General features: G+C 33.2%; 1 protein-coding gene across 1 annotated transcript in view; it reads right to left on the bottom strand.

Annotated features, from left to right (window-relative positions):
* LOC144844440 (serine/threonine-protein kinase ULK4-like) overlaps nt 1-17,715 on the bottom strand; it is a 104,859-nt gene that overhangs the window by 26,028 nt on the left and 61,116 nt on the right. Inside the window, exons 8-13 of the mRNA XM_078701357.1 lie at nt 15,864-16,005; nt 13,441-13,601; nt 8,582-8,804; nt 5,900-6,145; nt 5,117-5,163; nt 182-260 (exon numbers count right to left, since the gene is read on the bottom strand). Coding sequence (XP_078557483.1) covers nt 182-260; nt 5,117-5,163; nt 5,900-6,145; nt 8,582-8,804; nt 13,441-13,601; nt 15,864-16,005 — 898 coding nt within the window. The remainder of the gene's footprint in view (nt 1-181; nt 261-5,116; nt 5,164-5,899; nt 6,146-8,581; nt 8,805-13,440; nt 13,602-15,863; nt 16,006-17,715) is intronic.

Consider the following 17,715-nt stretch of genomic DNA (forward strand, 5'->3'; position numbering starts at 1 on the left):
CAAAGTATACAAACATTAACAAATTCCAATAATGAACCTAATGCAACTATACAAATGTATATTTGAAAATTGCACATCAATAATTAATGATAAGGATGATAATAATTTAAATTAGTATGATCATGTTTAACTCATGGTACCAAAAGGTTGGAAAAAAATATATCAAACATAGTAAACAGACCTCTGTCAGTGGCAAATTTTCATCAAGTTCTTCAGAATGGAGAGCCAGTAAACCTAATACTCGGCCTACTCTACAACGTCTGTCAAAAAAAAAATGTGTTATGTAAACATTTAAAAATATCCAGTCAATAGTAATAACATTTGAAGTAGAGGAAATTGCTTGTATTGTTATTATTCCCTTGTGCTGTATAGTCAAGGAGTCATTGCTAAAGAAAGCAACAAACTTGCATAAATAGGCTTTCATCAGGAGCATGTGTCTACTGCAGTCAAGAAGCATCACTTGCAATATGCATTGCCTTTAGGTGAGACAGACCAGCAATGTATGTGCTTTTCATATATTATATTTTTTCCCACTTTTTTGTAAGCTCTTCTTCTAGGCTTAAGTCCATAGACCCCGTAAACACGGGCTTGGCGGGCATGTTTGAAAAGTTTCTGCATTAGCTAGGTTAAGTCTTAGGTTTAAAGGATGAACTAAAAACACCTAATGAAGAGGCGTACAGAGATCATACAGTTTCATCTACTGTCCCCACCACCTACTATTCTGATGAGAAACCTCACTAATTAACTGAAAACTGCCTGTATACTGAGCTGTATTCTCAACAATACACTACTACTTTTTCAAATTAACTTTTTCTTTGCTTTCAAGTAATTCTTTTAAGAGAAAAAAGTTTAAATACCTATTGATATGTTTCAATTAAAGTTGATCACTTGTGTAATAATTTTAACAGGCAATTGAGCAATTTAATTGAATTAGTTGAAAATGTATTCATGTTTCCTAGCAGACAGACAATATAGAAGTTACCATAGAAAATAAAAGGTATTGGCTTGAAGAAAACATTTCTCAGTGATTATAGCAATGAATACGCTTGTTTATTGCAGTAATTATTTCACAATAATAAAGATGTTATTTTATCAAAAAGGATTACACACATTAATAAGTGCCAAATATCGAGTTAATAATGTATTTATGTCTAGATGTTATTGCAGTTTGAATGTTTCCTGCAATCAAAAGAGAAAGAGCGAAATGCCTGGAAGTTAGAGAATTCCCTCTAGCCGTACCTTGCTGCAAACTACAGTCAAAACACATTAGAAGCATGCAACCCTACCGCAGATTGCTTCTGTAAATACAACACTTATTTCATTAAAGAATTTCTCACAGGAATTAATGTCACTGCACTCTTAACGCAAATATTTTCTGGCATTCCACGCCAGACGACCATATCTATGTTAGAATTAATCAGCATGGCTAATGATAGGTTATAACATAGATTTAGTATGATGAGTGATACAACATTAGAAGAAAAAATAAAGAAGATTTTTATCCAGATTTCATTTATTTTTTTAAAGAAATGCTCACACAACACTGGGTTTTTTTCACTTACAAGGACTTCAAATGGTTATTTAATGCTACAAAGTGATTTGAAAAAAAGATAGACCATTAAGCACTGCAGTTGATTTGGTGATCATGAACGCAATTCAATAAAGCTCAATGAAACTATCATTTGTATTTCCTATTTATTTTATTTTCTAGTTTGGCAAACATCCAAAAAGCAGAATGCCAAATGTGTGAAATATACAGTATTGTAAAATTTGATTGGTTTAATTACGTATCAAGTGTCGTCTAGTATTAGTTCTACTGAACGGAAAAGTAATATCTAATGGTGATAATAAACGGTACTAAATAAATTTCTGCCACACAAAGTTGTTCGAAAATCAACCTGTAGTGTGCACTTTCTATAACTATAATCTTCGACAATGAGTAAAGATGGAAACCGGTAATTAATTGAATAACAATTTACTTTAGAACAGTAGGTGTGTTTAATTTAACAAAGAATGTTTTGTATTTGTTGAATAGATAGAATACTTCATTCAAAAAAAGATTGATAATAAATCTTTCAATGAATGACATTTCCCCCAATCAACTCATAAACATTCATTATTTGTATATTCTTCAACGTGAACTGAGCAAGATGTGAATTGACCCATGTACTCTGGTAATACAAGTATGATAACCAATGGGAAACTAGTAATAAATGAACAATAACATTACTATACTGTACTATCAGGGCCAGTTGGCGATTAATGGACAAATAAAATAAAGATGTCAGACAATATCCACACGGAAGAAAATTTTACTTTCTGATGTTATTAAAGTATTTTTGTGAAATTTTCCTGGGAATCAATACATTTGTAAATATAAGACAATTTTATAAAGTGAAATAGAATTAAAGTGAAGTAGTAATATAATCTGGTCAACAACATTCATTGTAAACATCAAAGTTTGTTCCATGTTTGTCGGCTGCATTCCATGTTTACTTGGGAAATGTGAAATGAAAGTTGCAATGAACAGACAGACTGCCTCCTTCATTCAATAACAGGCAACGAAATAAGTAGGAAATTCCAGATGTACAGCATTTGATGAAAACATATACCATGAATATAACACAACAGCCACCGAAGTTTCCAACTATTTTCTGTACATTGTAAGGCCTAAAATGCATATATTTCGTGAAAAAACCTTCTTTAAATTGGGAGCACTTCATCTAGTTTTAATATAACACATGCGGGTGTATCCTCGTCATTTAATTGGTTAATTACGCATCATATGCCATTCATTATGAACGTTTAGCTTTTTGTAAAAATGACTGATTTGCGTTCGAAAATCAACCTTTAGAGAGCACTGTCTATTTGTATAACTGTTCTTCAGTACTCTGTATCCAAAAAGTGCTGACTTTTTTAATGCTTTTCTGCCCATAGTTCCAGTTGGAATGAATGGATAAAAGTTTTTTTAATTTTAAAAACAGTTAAAAAACCCAAGTTAAATAGACCAGTCAATATTTCAACTCTATTGAACCACTCAACTCATCAACATTCATTACTTGTATACAGTTAAACATAGTGAAATAGAGTGAACAAGTCTTATGAAGGCTAAAGTTATTAATAAGTTCCTACATAAATTATGTATGTCAACAGCCATATTATTTTTGCAACTGTGTTTAATATTTGTGATTGTTTAGTTCAAAAGGCAAACTCCAAATCTATCTAAGGGAACGTTTTATTTACATTATAATCAATATACAGTATAAACTACAAAAATAGGTGAATATCTAAAAATGATCAACAACACTCTAGAGGTGGGAATGGAAAAAAAGAAAAAAAATGTTCTGATACAAATGTGTTTGCATTTGACAATTTGAGTGGGTGAGACACTATGTATTTGGAAATATGAAATATCTATTACATTTACCCTTGATATATTGCTTTTAAATTATGATGATTATACTATACTATTTATATGCTCTTTTTTCTTTTAAATCAAAAGGTAAAATACAGATTAATTTTTAATATATAATTTTTAAGTCATCAAGAATAGAAACCCATTTTCTAAGTGTTAGTTATAATACGTTCAATTTTTCACTAAAAATATTCTCAAACTAATGGAAAATAAAGTGACAGAACTGTAATTGGATAAACAGTAGCAGGATTTGCGTCTATAAATTTGATTGTGTGGGAGGTTCCCTAGTTTATTCATTTTGTCTGGCTCATATACCTTTGGCTTTGCACTTAAATGTATTTCATTTTGTTTGAATAAAATGTACTTGAGGGTAGAATAACAATTTCATTTTTAGACACACTGGATAATCAAATTTATGTCCATATATTTTGGTTTAAAGTCAAAATAAGTATTGTAACTAAAAAACCTCAAATATCTAATACAATTATCAGGGCCATATCCAGCATGAGGCAGACATGGTGCTCGCCTCGTCTGAAATTTTCAATTTTCGCCACCAACCCCAATTTCTCAGCACAAATCGTCATATTTTATATTAATAATTATATTTAAAGCATCTTTGCCTCGTCTGTTTTTACAGCCTTGATTATGTTAGTTACCATACAAATATATGTATTATTACATCTGTATTATAAGAAAATGCATTTTGACACACATGAGCCCGATAAAACAAACATAGAAAAAAGAGAAACACACCGATATTGTCATCGTTGCAACATGCACGTAAAAGGAGAACATAAAAAAAGAACATTTGGATTCTCTTTGGGAGTCAATGTATATCTTGTGAAAGACACAAACACCTATCTGTGTAGGGTGTTGACCAATTGACATCGTCAGGTGAAGTGGAGGAGAGACTCGCGCTGTTAAAAGATGCGGCACCCCGCAATCATGTGATGTTTGTCTGTTAAATACACATTTTTGCAATTCACAAAGATGTGGGTATCAACATGACCCGATTTTTTATTGTAATACTGGAGATGGTATCTTCCTAATTTCTAAAATAAAATCCATAATTTTCACTTTGTTTTCTGTGGATAAAAATTATTTATTCTAACTATTGTATTCAGATAAACATAGTAATAAAAATAAATTATTTAACAAAATGAAAGTCTTTCAAATGCAAGTGTAGTAAGTTTAAGAGGTTTATTAAAATCTGAAAAAAAAATGTCTTTATGCACATGTGGCCAAGGATTACCAATGGTAAATTAAATCACTGTCCTATCTGATTGGTGGTAACCCCACTGACACAAGATAAACAAGGGTACCTAAAAAAAACACAGAACACATATTGAGAATTCAAAATTCAAATTTTAACACACCTGAGTAGTAGTTGTCATTTGAATTGAGGATTGTGGGTCACATGATAGTCAATAAAATACTCCAATGAACGCGTACACCAGCAACAATTGGAACGGACACTGCATTTTCAAATGGTTTAGACCATTATGTGCTAACAAATAGTGTTTTATATTTTGTGCAAATAATTTCATTCAGTGTAATGTTCTAATTTATTTGCAGCTTTGTACTCACAAACATTCATAATTTGTATGCTATTTGATCATTTTCAAGGAACTTTATTCCTCCTACCAATACTTGCATGGTAATATCAAATCTTGTTGATACAGTATTTCAAAGTATACTTACATTTCCAATGCATTGTTAGCCTTTAAAAGTTGTTGCAACAATACTCTCTATAAAAAAAAAATAAAAGCTTTTTTCCTGTGGTAGGGCCCTCAACTTTTCTTCAAGATGCCACATTTTTTTTATTTATTTTTTATTTCACAAATTGTATTCATTTTAACATAACATAACATAACTAGAATATAACAATTGAATGATTTGTTTCCATACAGCTATGAAACCATGCTTTAAAATCTTATGAAAATTGGGCAATAACTTTTTGAGTAATCCTGCTAATATAGAAAGCAACAAACACACAAAACAACCACATAACCTCTCGCCACTCTGATGGAGGTGACAAAATAGGTCAAAAAAAGATGCCACACATGGTACAGCGAAATTTCTTCCATAAGGCTGTTCCAATTTAAGATCACCCTGTTAACAAAAAGTTGTTTTCCAATTTCAATTCTCAAACGTTTTGGAGTGACCTTGTATATAATAGTGGGACCTACAAATTACGTATTTTACTTCTTTTATGTTCCCTGGATTTTATGTACGCATAAAATGACTGATGATTATTTTGCAATTCAATACATACACTAAATGTTGTTTTCTGTGTATAGTATTTTCCATTCATTAAAAGTGTGCATCTTTTTAAATCTAGCTGTATGTAAAAACATTAACTGAAGCTATACAGTAGCTTCCACTGTGTGTTGGGGGTCAGTCTACGGTCAACCTTGATTCCACAGATTTTACATACAGCTTTTGGTCCTACTGTAACTAAAATCAAAGTGTCAATTAACATACCAGTTTTGATTTTAGTATTTCTTGATTCAGTTCAGTAGTGGAGGCTAGGGTGCCAAGATAGTTCAGCATCTGAACTTTTACCCTCTGACCTGAAGCAGACTTGTCATTTTCTTTAACAAGTGCATCATGTATAGCATTGAAATGCTCAGTCAGTTCTTTCTTGTTAAGCTTCACACATCGTTCCGGTGAGTGACAGGTAAAGGGAAGAGTTTTGGCATCATATTTTAGAGGTGCTGGTTTTAGGATCTGTTAAAAATTATATATGTAAGAAAATATACAAAAGGATTGAAGTAATAAAAATGTCATGAAAGGTGACATGACCTATTTAAATAAACAGCCTGCTTTTAATAAAAAAAAAAAGAACATCATTTGGAATAAAGAGGGTGTTTATTTATTTATGTCCTCGAACAAACGCCCCTCAACATGCATATATACACAATTATGTATTAGGCCTGCAACACATTTTTTGTGTGTAGTAGAATTCATTGACTTCCATGATCTACAATATTGAAAAGCATTGTGTTACAATTTTTACTGTATTTTAAAATTTCTTGATATTAATTGAGTTGCATTTTTTCATATATGGGGAATTCACCTAAACCTAAACATTTTTAAATTGCTACGATCGAGGTGAAAACAATCGTGAGAATAGGGCGAGTATGAAATCAAAGGTCTTGCGATGTAAAATTTCAAAGTAAAATTTTACAATTGCTCCATTAGAGCTGAAACTTGGGTAAAATCTTCAAACTTGGTGGGTGGGTGCAGCTCGGTACAGTGGTGGCGCCAGCGGGGGGGACAGGGGGGCCAGGGCCCCCCCGTCGGGGAAAGCTGGCCCCCCTGTCGGGGAGTATTGGCCTTATTGTCGGGGAGAAAAATATGATCATTTCTTTTCTGGTAAAAAATAAAACCATTATTAAGTGTACTACTATATATTTTAAGTAACTGCGGCATTCTATTTTTGACGTACATACGATACACTGACAGCGAAGTAAACAGTATGTGGTACGCATTTGTCTGGCGGTGTCTCTTTGTACGAATCTTTCATGGCCCGGCCGGCTCACTGCGGTATACGCGTCGACATATCTGGGCTGTATCATATTACATCCAGGGACCAAAATGTGTATTTTCCAGATTCCAGGCGAAAATCGGAGATTCATTTGCAACTACGCATCGACGTACGTTCATACAGGGATAAAGGTACGAGTTATGTTCTCACGGTTGAGTTTACGAATTGTTTCAATTTACCAATAACCATTGGTGTACCGCGTGTATGTTCGCTGTCGATTAAAGGGGTTTGGGTGGGGGTTCGATTGGGAAAGAGGAAGCGGTTGGCCCGAACCATAAAACAGGGTCTGATCACGTTTCTTTTCGCGCATAAATCTCGATCTAGGGGGTGAATAGGGTGGCTAGCCACCCACCTTAATTCTAAAGGGGAAAAAAAGATGCACCAAACCCGCGACCGTCGCTAAACGCAGATTCGACGCACTTGACTCTTATAATTAAGAAGAGTAGGCTAGAGCTATAGTTGTGTAAATAGGCCTACTTAAGTGAAAGAGCTAAGAGTTTAATTACTATTTATGAATTCAAGAGTTTAAAAAGAAAACGTGATTTAAAATCTTCGGAAAATACCCACAACCGAGTTATTTTCAAAACACATGCACTCCCACTACCAGCATCACGTTGTCTTAGCTCGCTCCTCGTGTGAATGCTGACGTCATCACTCTCCAAAAATACACCATTTTCCGCCCTGGTCCGTGTGCAAGCGTTAGCGTGGACCTGTATATTTACACCCCCGTACAGAGTAGAGGGTAATATCGTGAACTTTTTTCTCGCGTATGAAGGTATTTTATATAATGGTATGCAGTATAAACAATAAAAAACGAGAAACATGATGTTCTTTTATTATTATTTCATAGGCATAACATAAACATGAAATGTCTTGTTCTATGTACACGGCCGAAAAAACGTGTGTGAGGTGATTTGGCATTTTATTGATTTGTGTTATAGACACGGCGATTACGGCAATCATTGTATACTAAATTACATTGAGTTATTCACCCGGCTATAGGGTATATATCTGAGGTTAACAGACCACCAAAGCACAGTCGTACACTAAACACATGCACTATCGAGGCATTTTCGGAGTGCCGCATTACCAAATGTTCATTTCGTTTGAAGTGTTTTTCGATCAAAGTTTATTATTAGTTCGTCGAAAAAGATCCGTATTAGAGTATTTAGGAAGGATTTATTTAAATTTACATTATGTAACATTGTTATTAAATGTAATGGAAACTAGTTGCTCTAGCCTATTAAACAGTGTGTAAGCATCTATTTTTTCAAAATTTTCTGAGGCTCAGGAGGGGGATACCCCCTCCCAAACCCACCCCCTCTTTCGCGCGTACGGCCCCGCCCCCCTACCCGGTCGGGGAATTCGGCCCCCCCGTCGGGGAATTCGGCCCCCCCGTCGGGCAAATCCTGGCGCCACCACTGGCTCGGTATAAGAAAGAAACGAGTTTCCATTTGTTGGGTCGTCAAATCTCAACATTTTCAAATTGATCCGATCGAGCTGAAACTTGGGTAAAGTCATCCTGAGCAAGGGCAAGTATAAATTTGACGTTTTCAATTACATTTGAAACCAGCTCTGGGGCGGGTATACTTGTTATTAAAAATAATGCATCAAACCTTAGGGTTATCAATAATCGGTGTAACTGACAAATCCCAAACTTGAAACATCAATTCCTTGGTTTCATTTCCATCTTCATCAACTTGTTTTTGTAACTCTCCCCGGAGCTTAGTTCCTGCTTGCTTGGTTTTTAGTTTGCTGTTCTTTGTCGATTTTCTTGTTGATTTTGAAATGTTGTTATCATTGTCTTCTAGCATTGTCATGGAACTTCTTGGTCTAGCACTGTATTGTAATAAAATTATAAACATTATTTAAAGAAAATAATAATACCATTGAACTTTATGTTTAACAACTACAGAAACTCAAGTTTTTATTCTGTCATCCTTCTGAAACAAACAAATTTAAGTAATGTTAAGTATTAGCCTCTATTTCTTTCTGGCTGTTTTACTTTATTCTTTTGATTTAGGTTTTTGCTTATTTTATTTGTATCTCCAGTTAGATCCAGCAACTGATACCCAAAATTTTAATATTTTTTTAGTAAATTGCATTCAAATTTAAGTATATCGTCGTCGTTTTGGTAATTAATGATTATAGTAGAGAGGCCAAATACACAAAAGTCCTCTATAAAAAGTTTGGGGGGCATTTTTTGTTAATAGCAGGCAACCATGTTGAATGTATCCTTTGTGGGGTGACAAAAACGATAGGGGTGGATGCCATCTTCAGTTTTGGGTTTTAAGGTCAGTTTATGTGGTCAAGAGGTCAAACAAGGTCAAAATATAGGATTTTTTTTTATTCACAGAAAATTATCTAAATCATCAGATCTATCCAAAAACTTATATCTGAAGATCAACTGATGCCTCATATTATAGTAATTATGAGATAAACATTTAGTTTTACACATAAAAACATAGGAAATTAAATATAAAAGTGTCATTTTCTCAAAATGTTGTTTTCACATATTTCTGTAAAGTACACACAGTTTTTAAATAGGCTTTTCCCAGTCTGTTGTAAATTTGTCTTTTTCATGTTGTCCACCAGTCATCGTTTTGATTTTTGTCGGGAAAAAATAGGTCAAGTGTTATATGTATGAAACGCCATATGTGCCAAAAGATTGGTCTTTTACTATAATATTAATATTACCTATAATAATGTAATACAGTAATATTTAGAAATTTGTTTTTAGAAAAATTATTAATATTACCTATAATAATGTAATAATATTTAGAAATTTGTTTTTAGAAAAATTTCGAAAACAGAGACCCCCTATATGACCTAATGTCAAGATGTTTTTGTTTGGGTCAGAGACCCCCTATAATGTAATTATTTAAACATTTTTTTCATTATTTCAATGATACAAGTTTTTATTGAAGTTTGTTGTTTCAAGAAATCTCGAAAGAGAAACCTGGGTATCGAGTCTTTGTTTTCAAAAACTCTAACTATTGGACTTTATCAAGGTTGGAAGGAGTGGTAATTGGGGACTTCTTCTTGAGGCCTTCTATGCTATCATGGCTGACGGTGATAACAAATATAAAACAATTTAAGTAATTAAGAAGTCATATATACACATGGATAAAGACGGTTTTAACGTTATTTACAAACATTACGTTACGTACTGTGTCCAGGTATGAAATCCATTTCTCCCAAAAAGTAAACGCACTTGAAGAGGACAACGTCATGCGACAAATCAAATTCCAGCTATCCATTCTTATTCATATGAAGATCGTTTAAAGTTTCTTGTATGACAGACGAATTCATGGTGACTTGATTGAAAATTTTCAAAAGATTTCGAGGGTGTAGCCAAGGAAGACTTCCTTCAAATAAGATGCAATCTAAGCAGAAATACACGAGGACATCAGCTTAGACTTTTTAAACCTAACTTTCACAAAGGACAGATAGGAGATCCACTTTTTCACAATTAGTAATTATATATTTTAATAGTTTGCCAACCAAAGTCGTCATTTCTGAAACCACCAACACATTTAAAAACCGATTGGATTCGTTGTAGAAATGAGGTTAAAAGGGTAAACAAATTTACCTATCTAAACTATCAGAACCAATATTCTAAACACTGAGTGGATGATTGATCAACTCAAAATAGAATCATTGGTATAACAAGAAACGCTGTAATTCATTGATAGGTTCTGCATGACATGGTCAGACTGATCACGAATCACACATAATACACAATATTCTTTCGAACTGACAGATGATAAGGAAGATCTTATATTTAAAGTAACAACTTATTGAAAGAAAAAAAACAGTAGAACTTAGAATCATGAGCCACTGAGAAAGCATCGCTCTAAACCTTTGCGCATTTCTATAAGGCAACTGTTTCGATAAAGTATATAAAAACTGACAGAAAATCTGCTGATCAACCAATGGAGTATGATCATAGCCCAATTTTAATATCTTTAACCAAATATGACTTCACATATCTTGATGGATGGCGTTGAAATACCCACAGATGTTCCAGAAGAAAACTTACAGTAAAAACATGATGGCCATGCACTATAGGATGCAGTAAACATGGCTGTAAACATTTGGTGACTATGCAAGTATTTATGCAAGTTACCTAGATATTTCGCCATTTTGTTGTATTTGATCATTACATTGGAAAGGGGTGGATAAAAGCAGTGACACGATTGAAAGGATAGTCCCAATGTACTAATCTGTACTTCCGTATGTGTTTTGGGCCACACTCATCGGTTTGGAGGAGAACAAATATCACACAGTTTTTAGACATTCTTTATGTCAATAACAAAGAGCTTGCAATTATACATGAAAGTTGATGTTAATAATGATATGCACTTTGTAACAGTAGCCTTCAAAAGTATGGACGATGAAGTATAGTGAACAATAAAGTGGTTGAAAACCTATTAAGAATAATCTAACCAGCTTCCATGCCATTACAGGTTGCAGCACGTCATTATTTGCTGGTTATGGGACGAGGTCATACTGGAAATCATTTGTAACGCATCCACTCCTTGTAAATGGAATTGATTAAGATTAAGACTTTCCACGTACAGTGTACACTAAAGTTTAATATTGCCAAATATATGGTACTCTTGAGCAGATAACTGTATAATAACAGACTACTCTTTGGTGCTACCTCCATCTAGACTCAGTGACCATATACCATTAACACTAGTGATATATATTTCCCTTAAATATTAAGTATTTCACTTCACTCAATAAATATTTAAGTACCTGTATTTCTACTTCGGGAAACACTTAAAATTAAAAAAAAATCACCTATGGTGAATACAGACATCATAGAACCTAAACATACGAGCCAACTATCAGGCAGAGATCAGTATGTGGTCTAAATGAATCGGGTCGTTTGGAAGCCCCTAACCCAGTTGTCAGTTTGGAACTTGTTACATGTGTATGTAAACTAAAGAGCCAGATGAAGTTGTTACAGAAAGCATGCATGTGGTTGTGATTCAATCGTTTGCCGTTACCCATATGGCCAGTGCTTGAAGAAATACCCACCTCAGAGCGTTACCTCCTTCCATCCCAGAAAAATTTCGAATATTGGCATGTGCCCATGCCGCCCATTACTCCCAACCCACAAGGAGTGACTCAAAAAGTTTAAAATCTTCCCAGTACAATTCTGGTCTTTTTGACACCACACTATAACCATCAGCCCAGCTATCATGAAAATTATATTTATTTCAATTATTAATACCGATAATTAACGGGTCTGTGCTCTATTTGACCTTACGACCTTGAAAATGACCTTTAAACTTGTAAGTTGAAAAATTGATGAACTTCACCATCTGCAGCAATATGTCAATAATGATCCAATAATGGTTACATTTCTTTTAATTAGCTTATATGTTGTTGAAAACAGCTTAAACCTCTATTTTACCATATTTGACCTTATAACCTTGAAAATGACCTTTGACCTGAAATTTGAGAGCGGCATCCACCCCTATCTTTTTTGTCATCCCATAAGGGATATATTCCACATGGTTGCCTGCTATTAACAGAAAATGCCCCCCATGATGAAAAAGCTCACATTGGCCGCCCTACTATTATGTCTGTGATTTTCATTCTTTAATTTCTGGAAATATTGCCTGCACAGCCAGGTTTGTCAATCTTCGACTTATTATGTTTAAAGTCCCATTTCCTACATTTTTTTAGATCTAATTTAGGGTCACAAACTATATTTAATGTAAAAATAAATACTATATGGTCCTATTGAGATAACATACTAGGGTTTTCTTACTGTACTGCAACTTATTCAACTTAATTTTAATTCACATAAGTATGTAACTATAAAGTAAATATTCATGAATTTAAAATATCCACGTGTATAGGATCATCTTTGTTACTGAAAATTTTTTTTATAAAGAGTAACATAGTACTGATAAACTAATAAATAAGACACAATTTGTTTTCCTCTTTTTTTGTCCTCAAGCTTAACTGGAAACTTTGTATCATGCCTTCCATGGACCCATGGCAGCCAGCAGTGCAGCGCCTACCAGATCAGCACACCTGGTGACGATCTCTTTGCGAATAGTGTATCAAGTTCTTTAACATGCACTATATATGTACACAAGGCTTACTTCCCATCCAAAGGACGAGGCAATGAGAATAAAGCATCTTGCCTGATGATGCAATCAGTATGGTACAGATATTATCATTACACCATAACTCTCTGGTATATACACCACCACCACTTTCTCCCATCCAGAATGCAACTGGGACCAACGTTGCTTAACTTTGGTGCTTTCCAGCTCCTTTTAATCTTCTATTTGATTTATTTTCAACTTCAGTACTTAATACGTACTGTAAAAGTCTTGATCGGCAGTGGTTTACTAGATTCTACAAAAAATGCTGACAGTATCATAAAAATCCTTTTCAAAACATTTGCTAAACATTTGTAATGCTATTTTTTTTATTAGCATAATACCTTAGAGTAAACTGGGCTTGTTTAGTTGCTGTTAAGTCTGGTGAAGTCTGAGGTCTAGCTGCCATACTGCCTTGTAAGGAACTGTTAAATTTGATAGGACTGGACATTCTCAAGTTCTCTTTAGAACTTAGATCTGATGTCATGGATACAAGGTTTACTTTCTGAAAGAATAAATTCATTTCATACATTTTAGTTTAGGAAAGTACCCTAATAACATATTGTTTGAAGGTTTGCATGGCGAAATAAAATGTTGATATAAGTTTGCGGTACACCATGTATGTTAAAAAAGAATTTTGCCAAGTACAGTATTTAATTTGTTTGTTTGTATGTTTGTTTGTTAGTACGATAGCGCCTACAGTTTTCAAGTTATCATTCTAAATTTTTTGGTGTAGATAGGTATATACTTTCAGGCCATGCCTATTGAAAATCAAGACAATTGGTTTATTAATAACTTCACAAATAACAAAAATGATATTATTTTCAGACCGCCTAGTGTTAAAAGATAGGAGACAATTTTCAAAAGACGGCGAGCAGTCTTAAAGTAACAAGTAAACTGAAATTGCATTTTCTCGAGAACTACTTGTCCAAAAAACTTCATTTTTGTACAAGAGGCAAGAGTTATAATTTGTGATTTGTAATTTTAAAACATAATTTGATTCAATCTACACCTTTTTTGATGCGAGTAGTTTAAAAAAACCTATTTCTTTTCAAATTCACTCGTTTGATTTTCGCGTTGCTGTTCTATTGTTAGTCAACTGAAGCTATTGTTAATTGAAAGGCTTGTTACATAACCATTACACCAAACTCGCATACACATGCTTGTAGTGAAATTAGCCTAAATCACAAACAGCATTAAGACACACACAAGTATATATTATTATATATATATTTTTTCCCAGAGAAATCTTATGTAGGAGAATTTTACAGTAGGCAGAGCATAGAGATGGTCGGGGTATGCACTCTCGAAATGGCTTTCTAGTTAGTAGTATATTTGAACTAGAAATAGCAAAGAAAATTTTACAAAAAACTAACAATAGAAAAATATTTTTAATATTTTGATTTTTATACGAAGATAATTTCAAATAAATTTTGCTAGTTTATATATTTTTTAAATTTTGTATTTGGCAGTGGAAGAAAACGGAATAAATAACAAATGACATCAACAGGAATGATATCCTAGGGGGAAAAGTCAAAATGTTTTAAACTAAAGAACTTGAATGTCATACAAATGGGGTCAAATAGCGGCTAATGAGAGTTTAATTACACAGGATAGGGTATAGATAATAATCCTTCAATACCTGTATTTTACCAGAGGCAAGAATTGACAATTTAAGACAAAAATATAATAAGCTATACAGTTATTTTCAATGCTTAACCATGCTTCATCTGCTGGTTTCCTAAAACAAATATTAGTTTATTCACTATAAACCTGTTTTTAACATAACATTTTCTCCCCACCCCCACCCCACAATTTTCTAGTATTTTGAGTGTATTTTAAAGATGTATTGTCCCTTGAAACACAAAAAATGAAGGTAAAAACATTCTAAATTTAAATTGGCCATATCAAAGTAATATTACAGTTTATTTAAGTCGAAAATTCGAGCCAAAAACAACAAGTTTACGTAATTAACAAGTAAATTAATTTGATTACATTTCGTCTGGAAAATCGTCGTGAGCGAAAGTAAACAAAGATTTCAAACCACGAGTTTGCATTATGCATGATGCTAATTAGGATTGTTTACAACTCGTCACGGTTGAGAAGGTATTTTCACACAGATCGCGAGGAAGTTTTATGATTATGCATACAGAGTAGCCAAACAAGCGCGTTTCATTATTAGATATGTTTTGATAGAAAACTTTGACTGGAAGTCAAAGTTATTTTTTGAACAAAAAAACGTCTGTATTTCAGTTAAATTATTTTATTTTCGACTAATTTTTGGTGAAAGTTAATAACTATTATGATACTTCAAAATGACCAACTTTTTTTCAAAATATTTTTTTTTTAATTTTTTGGGAATTAGTGAAAGGGACAATACATCTTTAAATCAAATTTGTTTCAATGTAGAATGTCTTTATGTTTGAAAATTGAAATGCATTTTTTAACAAAAAGATGGAAAGTACATTCTGTAAACACACGCGTTCCAACCCCCAGATAACAATTTCAGGAGGTATTGACATATTTTATGCATTTTAAACTCATAACAAAACCTTACACAACCAGCATTTCAATAAAAGTTAAGTGTTTAAAAAAGTTTTTATCTAAAACGAAAATTTCGGGGACTCATTTTAAATAAATATTCGGGAGATTGGATGAAATTCGGGAGGCTCCCAGAGAAATTGGCAGGTTCTGTTCAATTCAAAAGAAAAAGCTCTCTAATGATAAAATAGATAAAAGCCTGTATGAAATTATTATTAAAGTTTACCTTTAAACCTACTGGTGAGGCTTGTCCACTTTCCTTACTATTTATATCAGATTGATTTGGCCCTTGGAGCGGTTGTGCTTGACCTCCAGGAATCAACTGACTTTTCCAAAATGGATGCTCAACCATACGATTCCAATCCATCCTAGAAAAAAAGTAAAAGCATTGTACCCTGACTCTGTGGCTGGTTTCACACTTCAGCCAAGTAAAACACTTAGTGAAATACCATAAGGGGAATCCTTCAATATTTATTAACTGTAAGTGAAATTTAAAGAAAACATCTCAATTAAAGATTACTTAGTCTTCTACTGAAAAAAAAAAAACTGTATGAAAATTAACATAACTGTAAGCACAAAGTCGACAATGGATTCAATTGTAACTATTTGTTAAAATACTGTGCGCCACCCACTGATTCATACAGTGTGCATGAGCTGTTATATGTAGCAATCGCTATTAGTCTTGGTTACCCATACCACACATGAGTGTCAAATTTGTTAAAGGTTTTCAGTTACATTTAGTTCTTTGAGTAGAACGCAATGACACTCAACTGCGCTTATGTCAACCTATTTTGCGTTACTTTGAGTTGAGGTCAGTCATGTTCAGTTGCTCATTTATTGAGTTAAAATAGAGATATTAGAACTGCTATATGAAGACGAGACAGTTCTGGGGATTAGAAACGGATACTAATTGTAAAAGGCCTAATCTCAAGAGAAGACAGGAATCACGCCAGTATCACCTATGAAAAAAGAAAATGAAATATTGGCAAGAAATGACCATCCGATTATCTCTGAATAGGAATATTATGACTGATGAAAAAGAAACAATCTTTAAAATCCTTAACTAATTCTATTTTTAGACATTGTCATAATAGGTACAATGATTGTTGTAATTGCAAATTTGTATTCAATTATATTTTTCTACAACCTAGACCTTAAAGAATGATTTGCAAAATACTACAGTAATCCCTATTAAGGGGACACATTTTTGGATCCAAAACAGTGTCCGCTTAATAGGGGTGTTGTGTTAAAACATTTATTTCCTCACATTCAATTCACAAGAAAGTGTCTCTTAATAATAGGTGTCCCCTCTGAATAGATTACTCACTCGCTTTTATGTTACGCTAGGCCTAGGCAGCCAAGCGACACGTACCTTCTTTCAAATTTACCGCAGTCATATTTTGGACGGCACCCTCAATATTTCGTTCCCATGCAAAACAGATTTATACTGGCTTACGAAAACGAATATGTGTGCGTGACATATCCGTTATCGTATTTGTAGCGTTGCGAAACCTCTCTAATATCCTTCATTGTAAGTTTAGTTGCCAGTGTTTAAAGAGAAAGTTGATTTAGTTTGCCATTGATATTTGGAAATTAGTAAGAATTCTTAATTTGTGAAAAACATGATTTATTGTACCCACACAAAATGTGTCAATAAATATTTGATACAAAAACAATTATGCAATAATATATAACATTTGAATAATGTAAATATATATCTTTAAACCTACATTCCCTAGTTTTTTCGATCTAATTTAGGTCACAAACTACATTTTGTGTAAATTTAAAGATGTATTGTCTCCCTGAAAAATAATTTGTAACAATTTTTTTGTTGAATATGTCACATAATAGTTGTCCACTTTTACCAAAAATTGGATCGAAAAAAAATATTTACTTGAAAAAAACTAATTTAAAGCAAAAAATAGTCAAATTGGCTGCCAGCCAATGGGTTTTTGGTTGAATTTAATGGTATATTTTGTCTTTTTATAAGTGAAAACATTATTTTTTTGCTTTTTTTTCTACAAAAGTGATTAACTGCAAAATTGACTTAAATTTTCATGATTTTGGGGGACAATACA

Source organism: Antedon bifida, chromosome 1 (genome assembly GCF_963402885.1).
Source record: "Antedon bifida chromosome 1, ecAntBifi1.1, whole genome shotgun sequence".
NCBI classification, from domain to species: Eukaryota; Metazoa; Echinodermata; class Crinoidea; order Comatulida; family Antedonidae; genus Antedon; species Antedon bifida.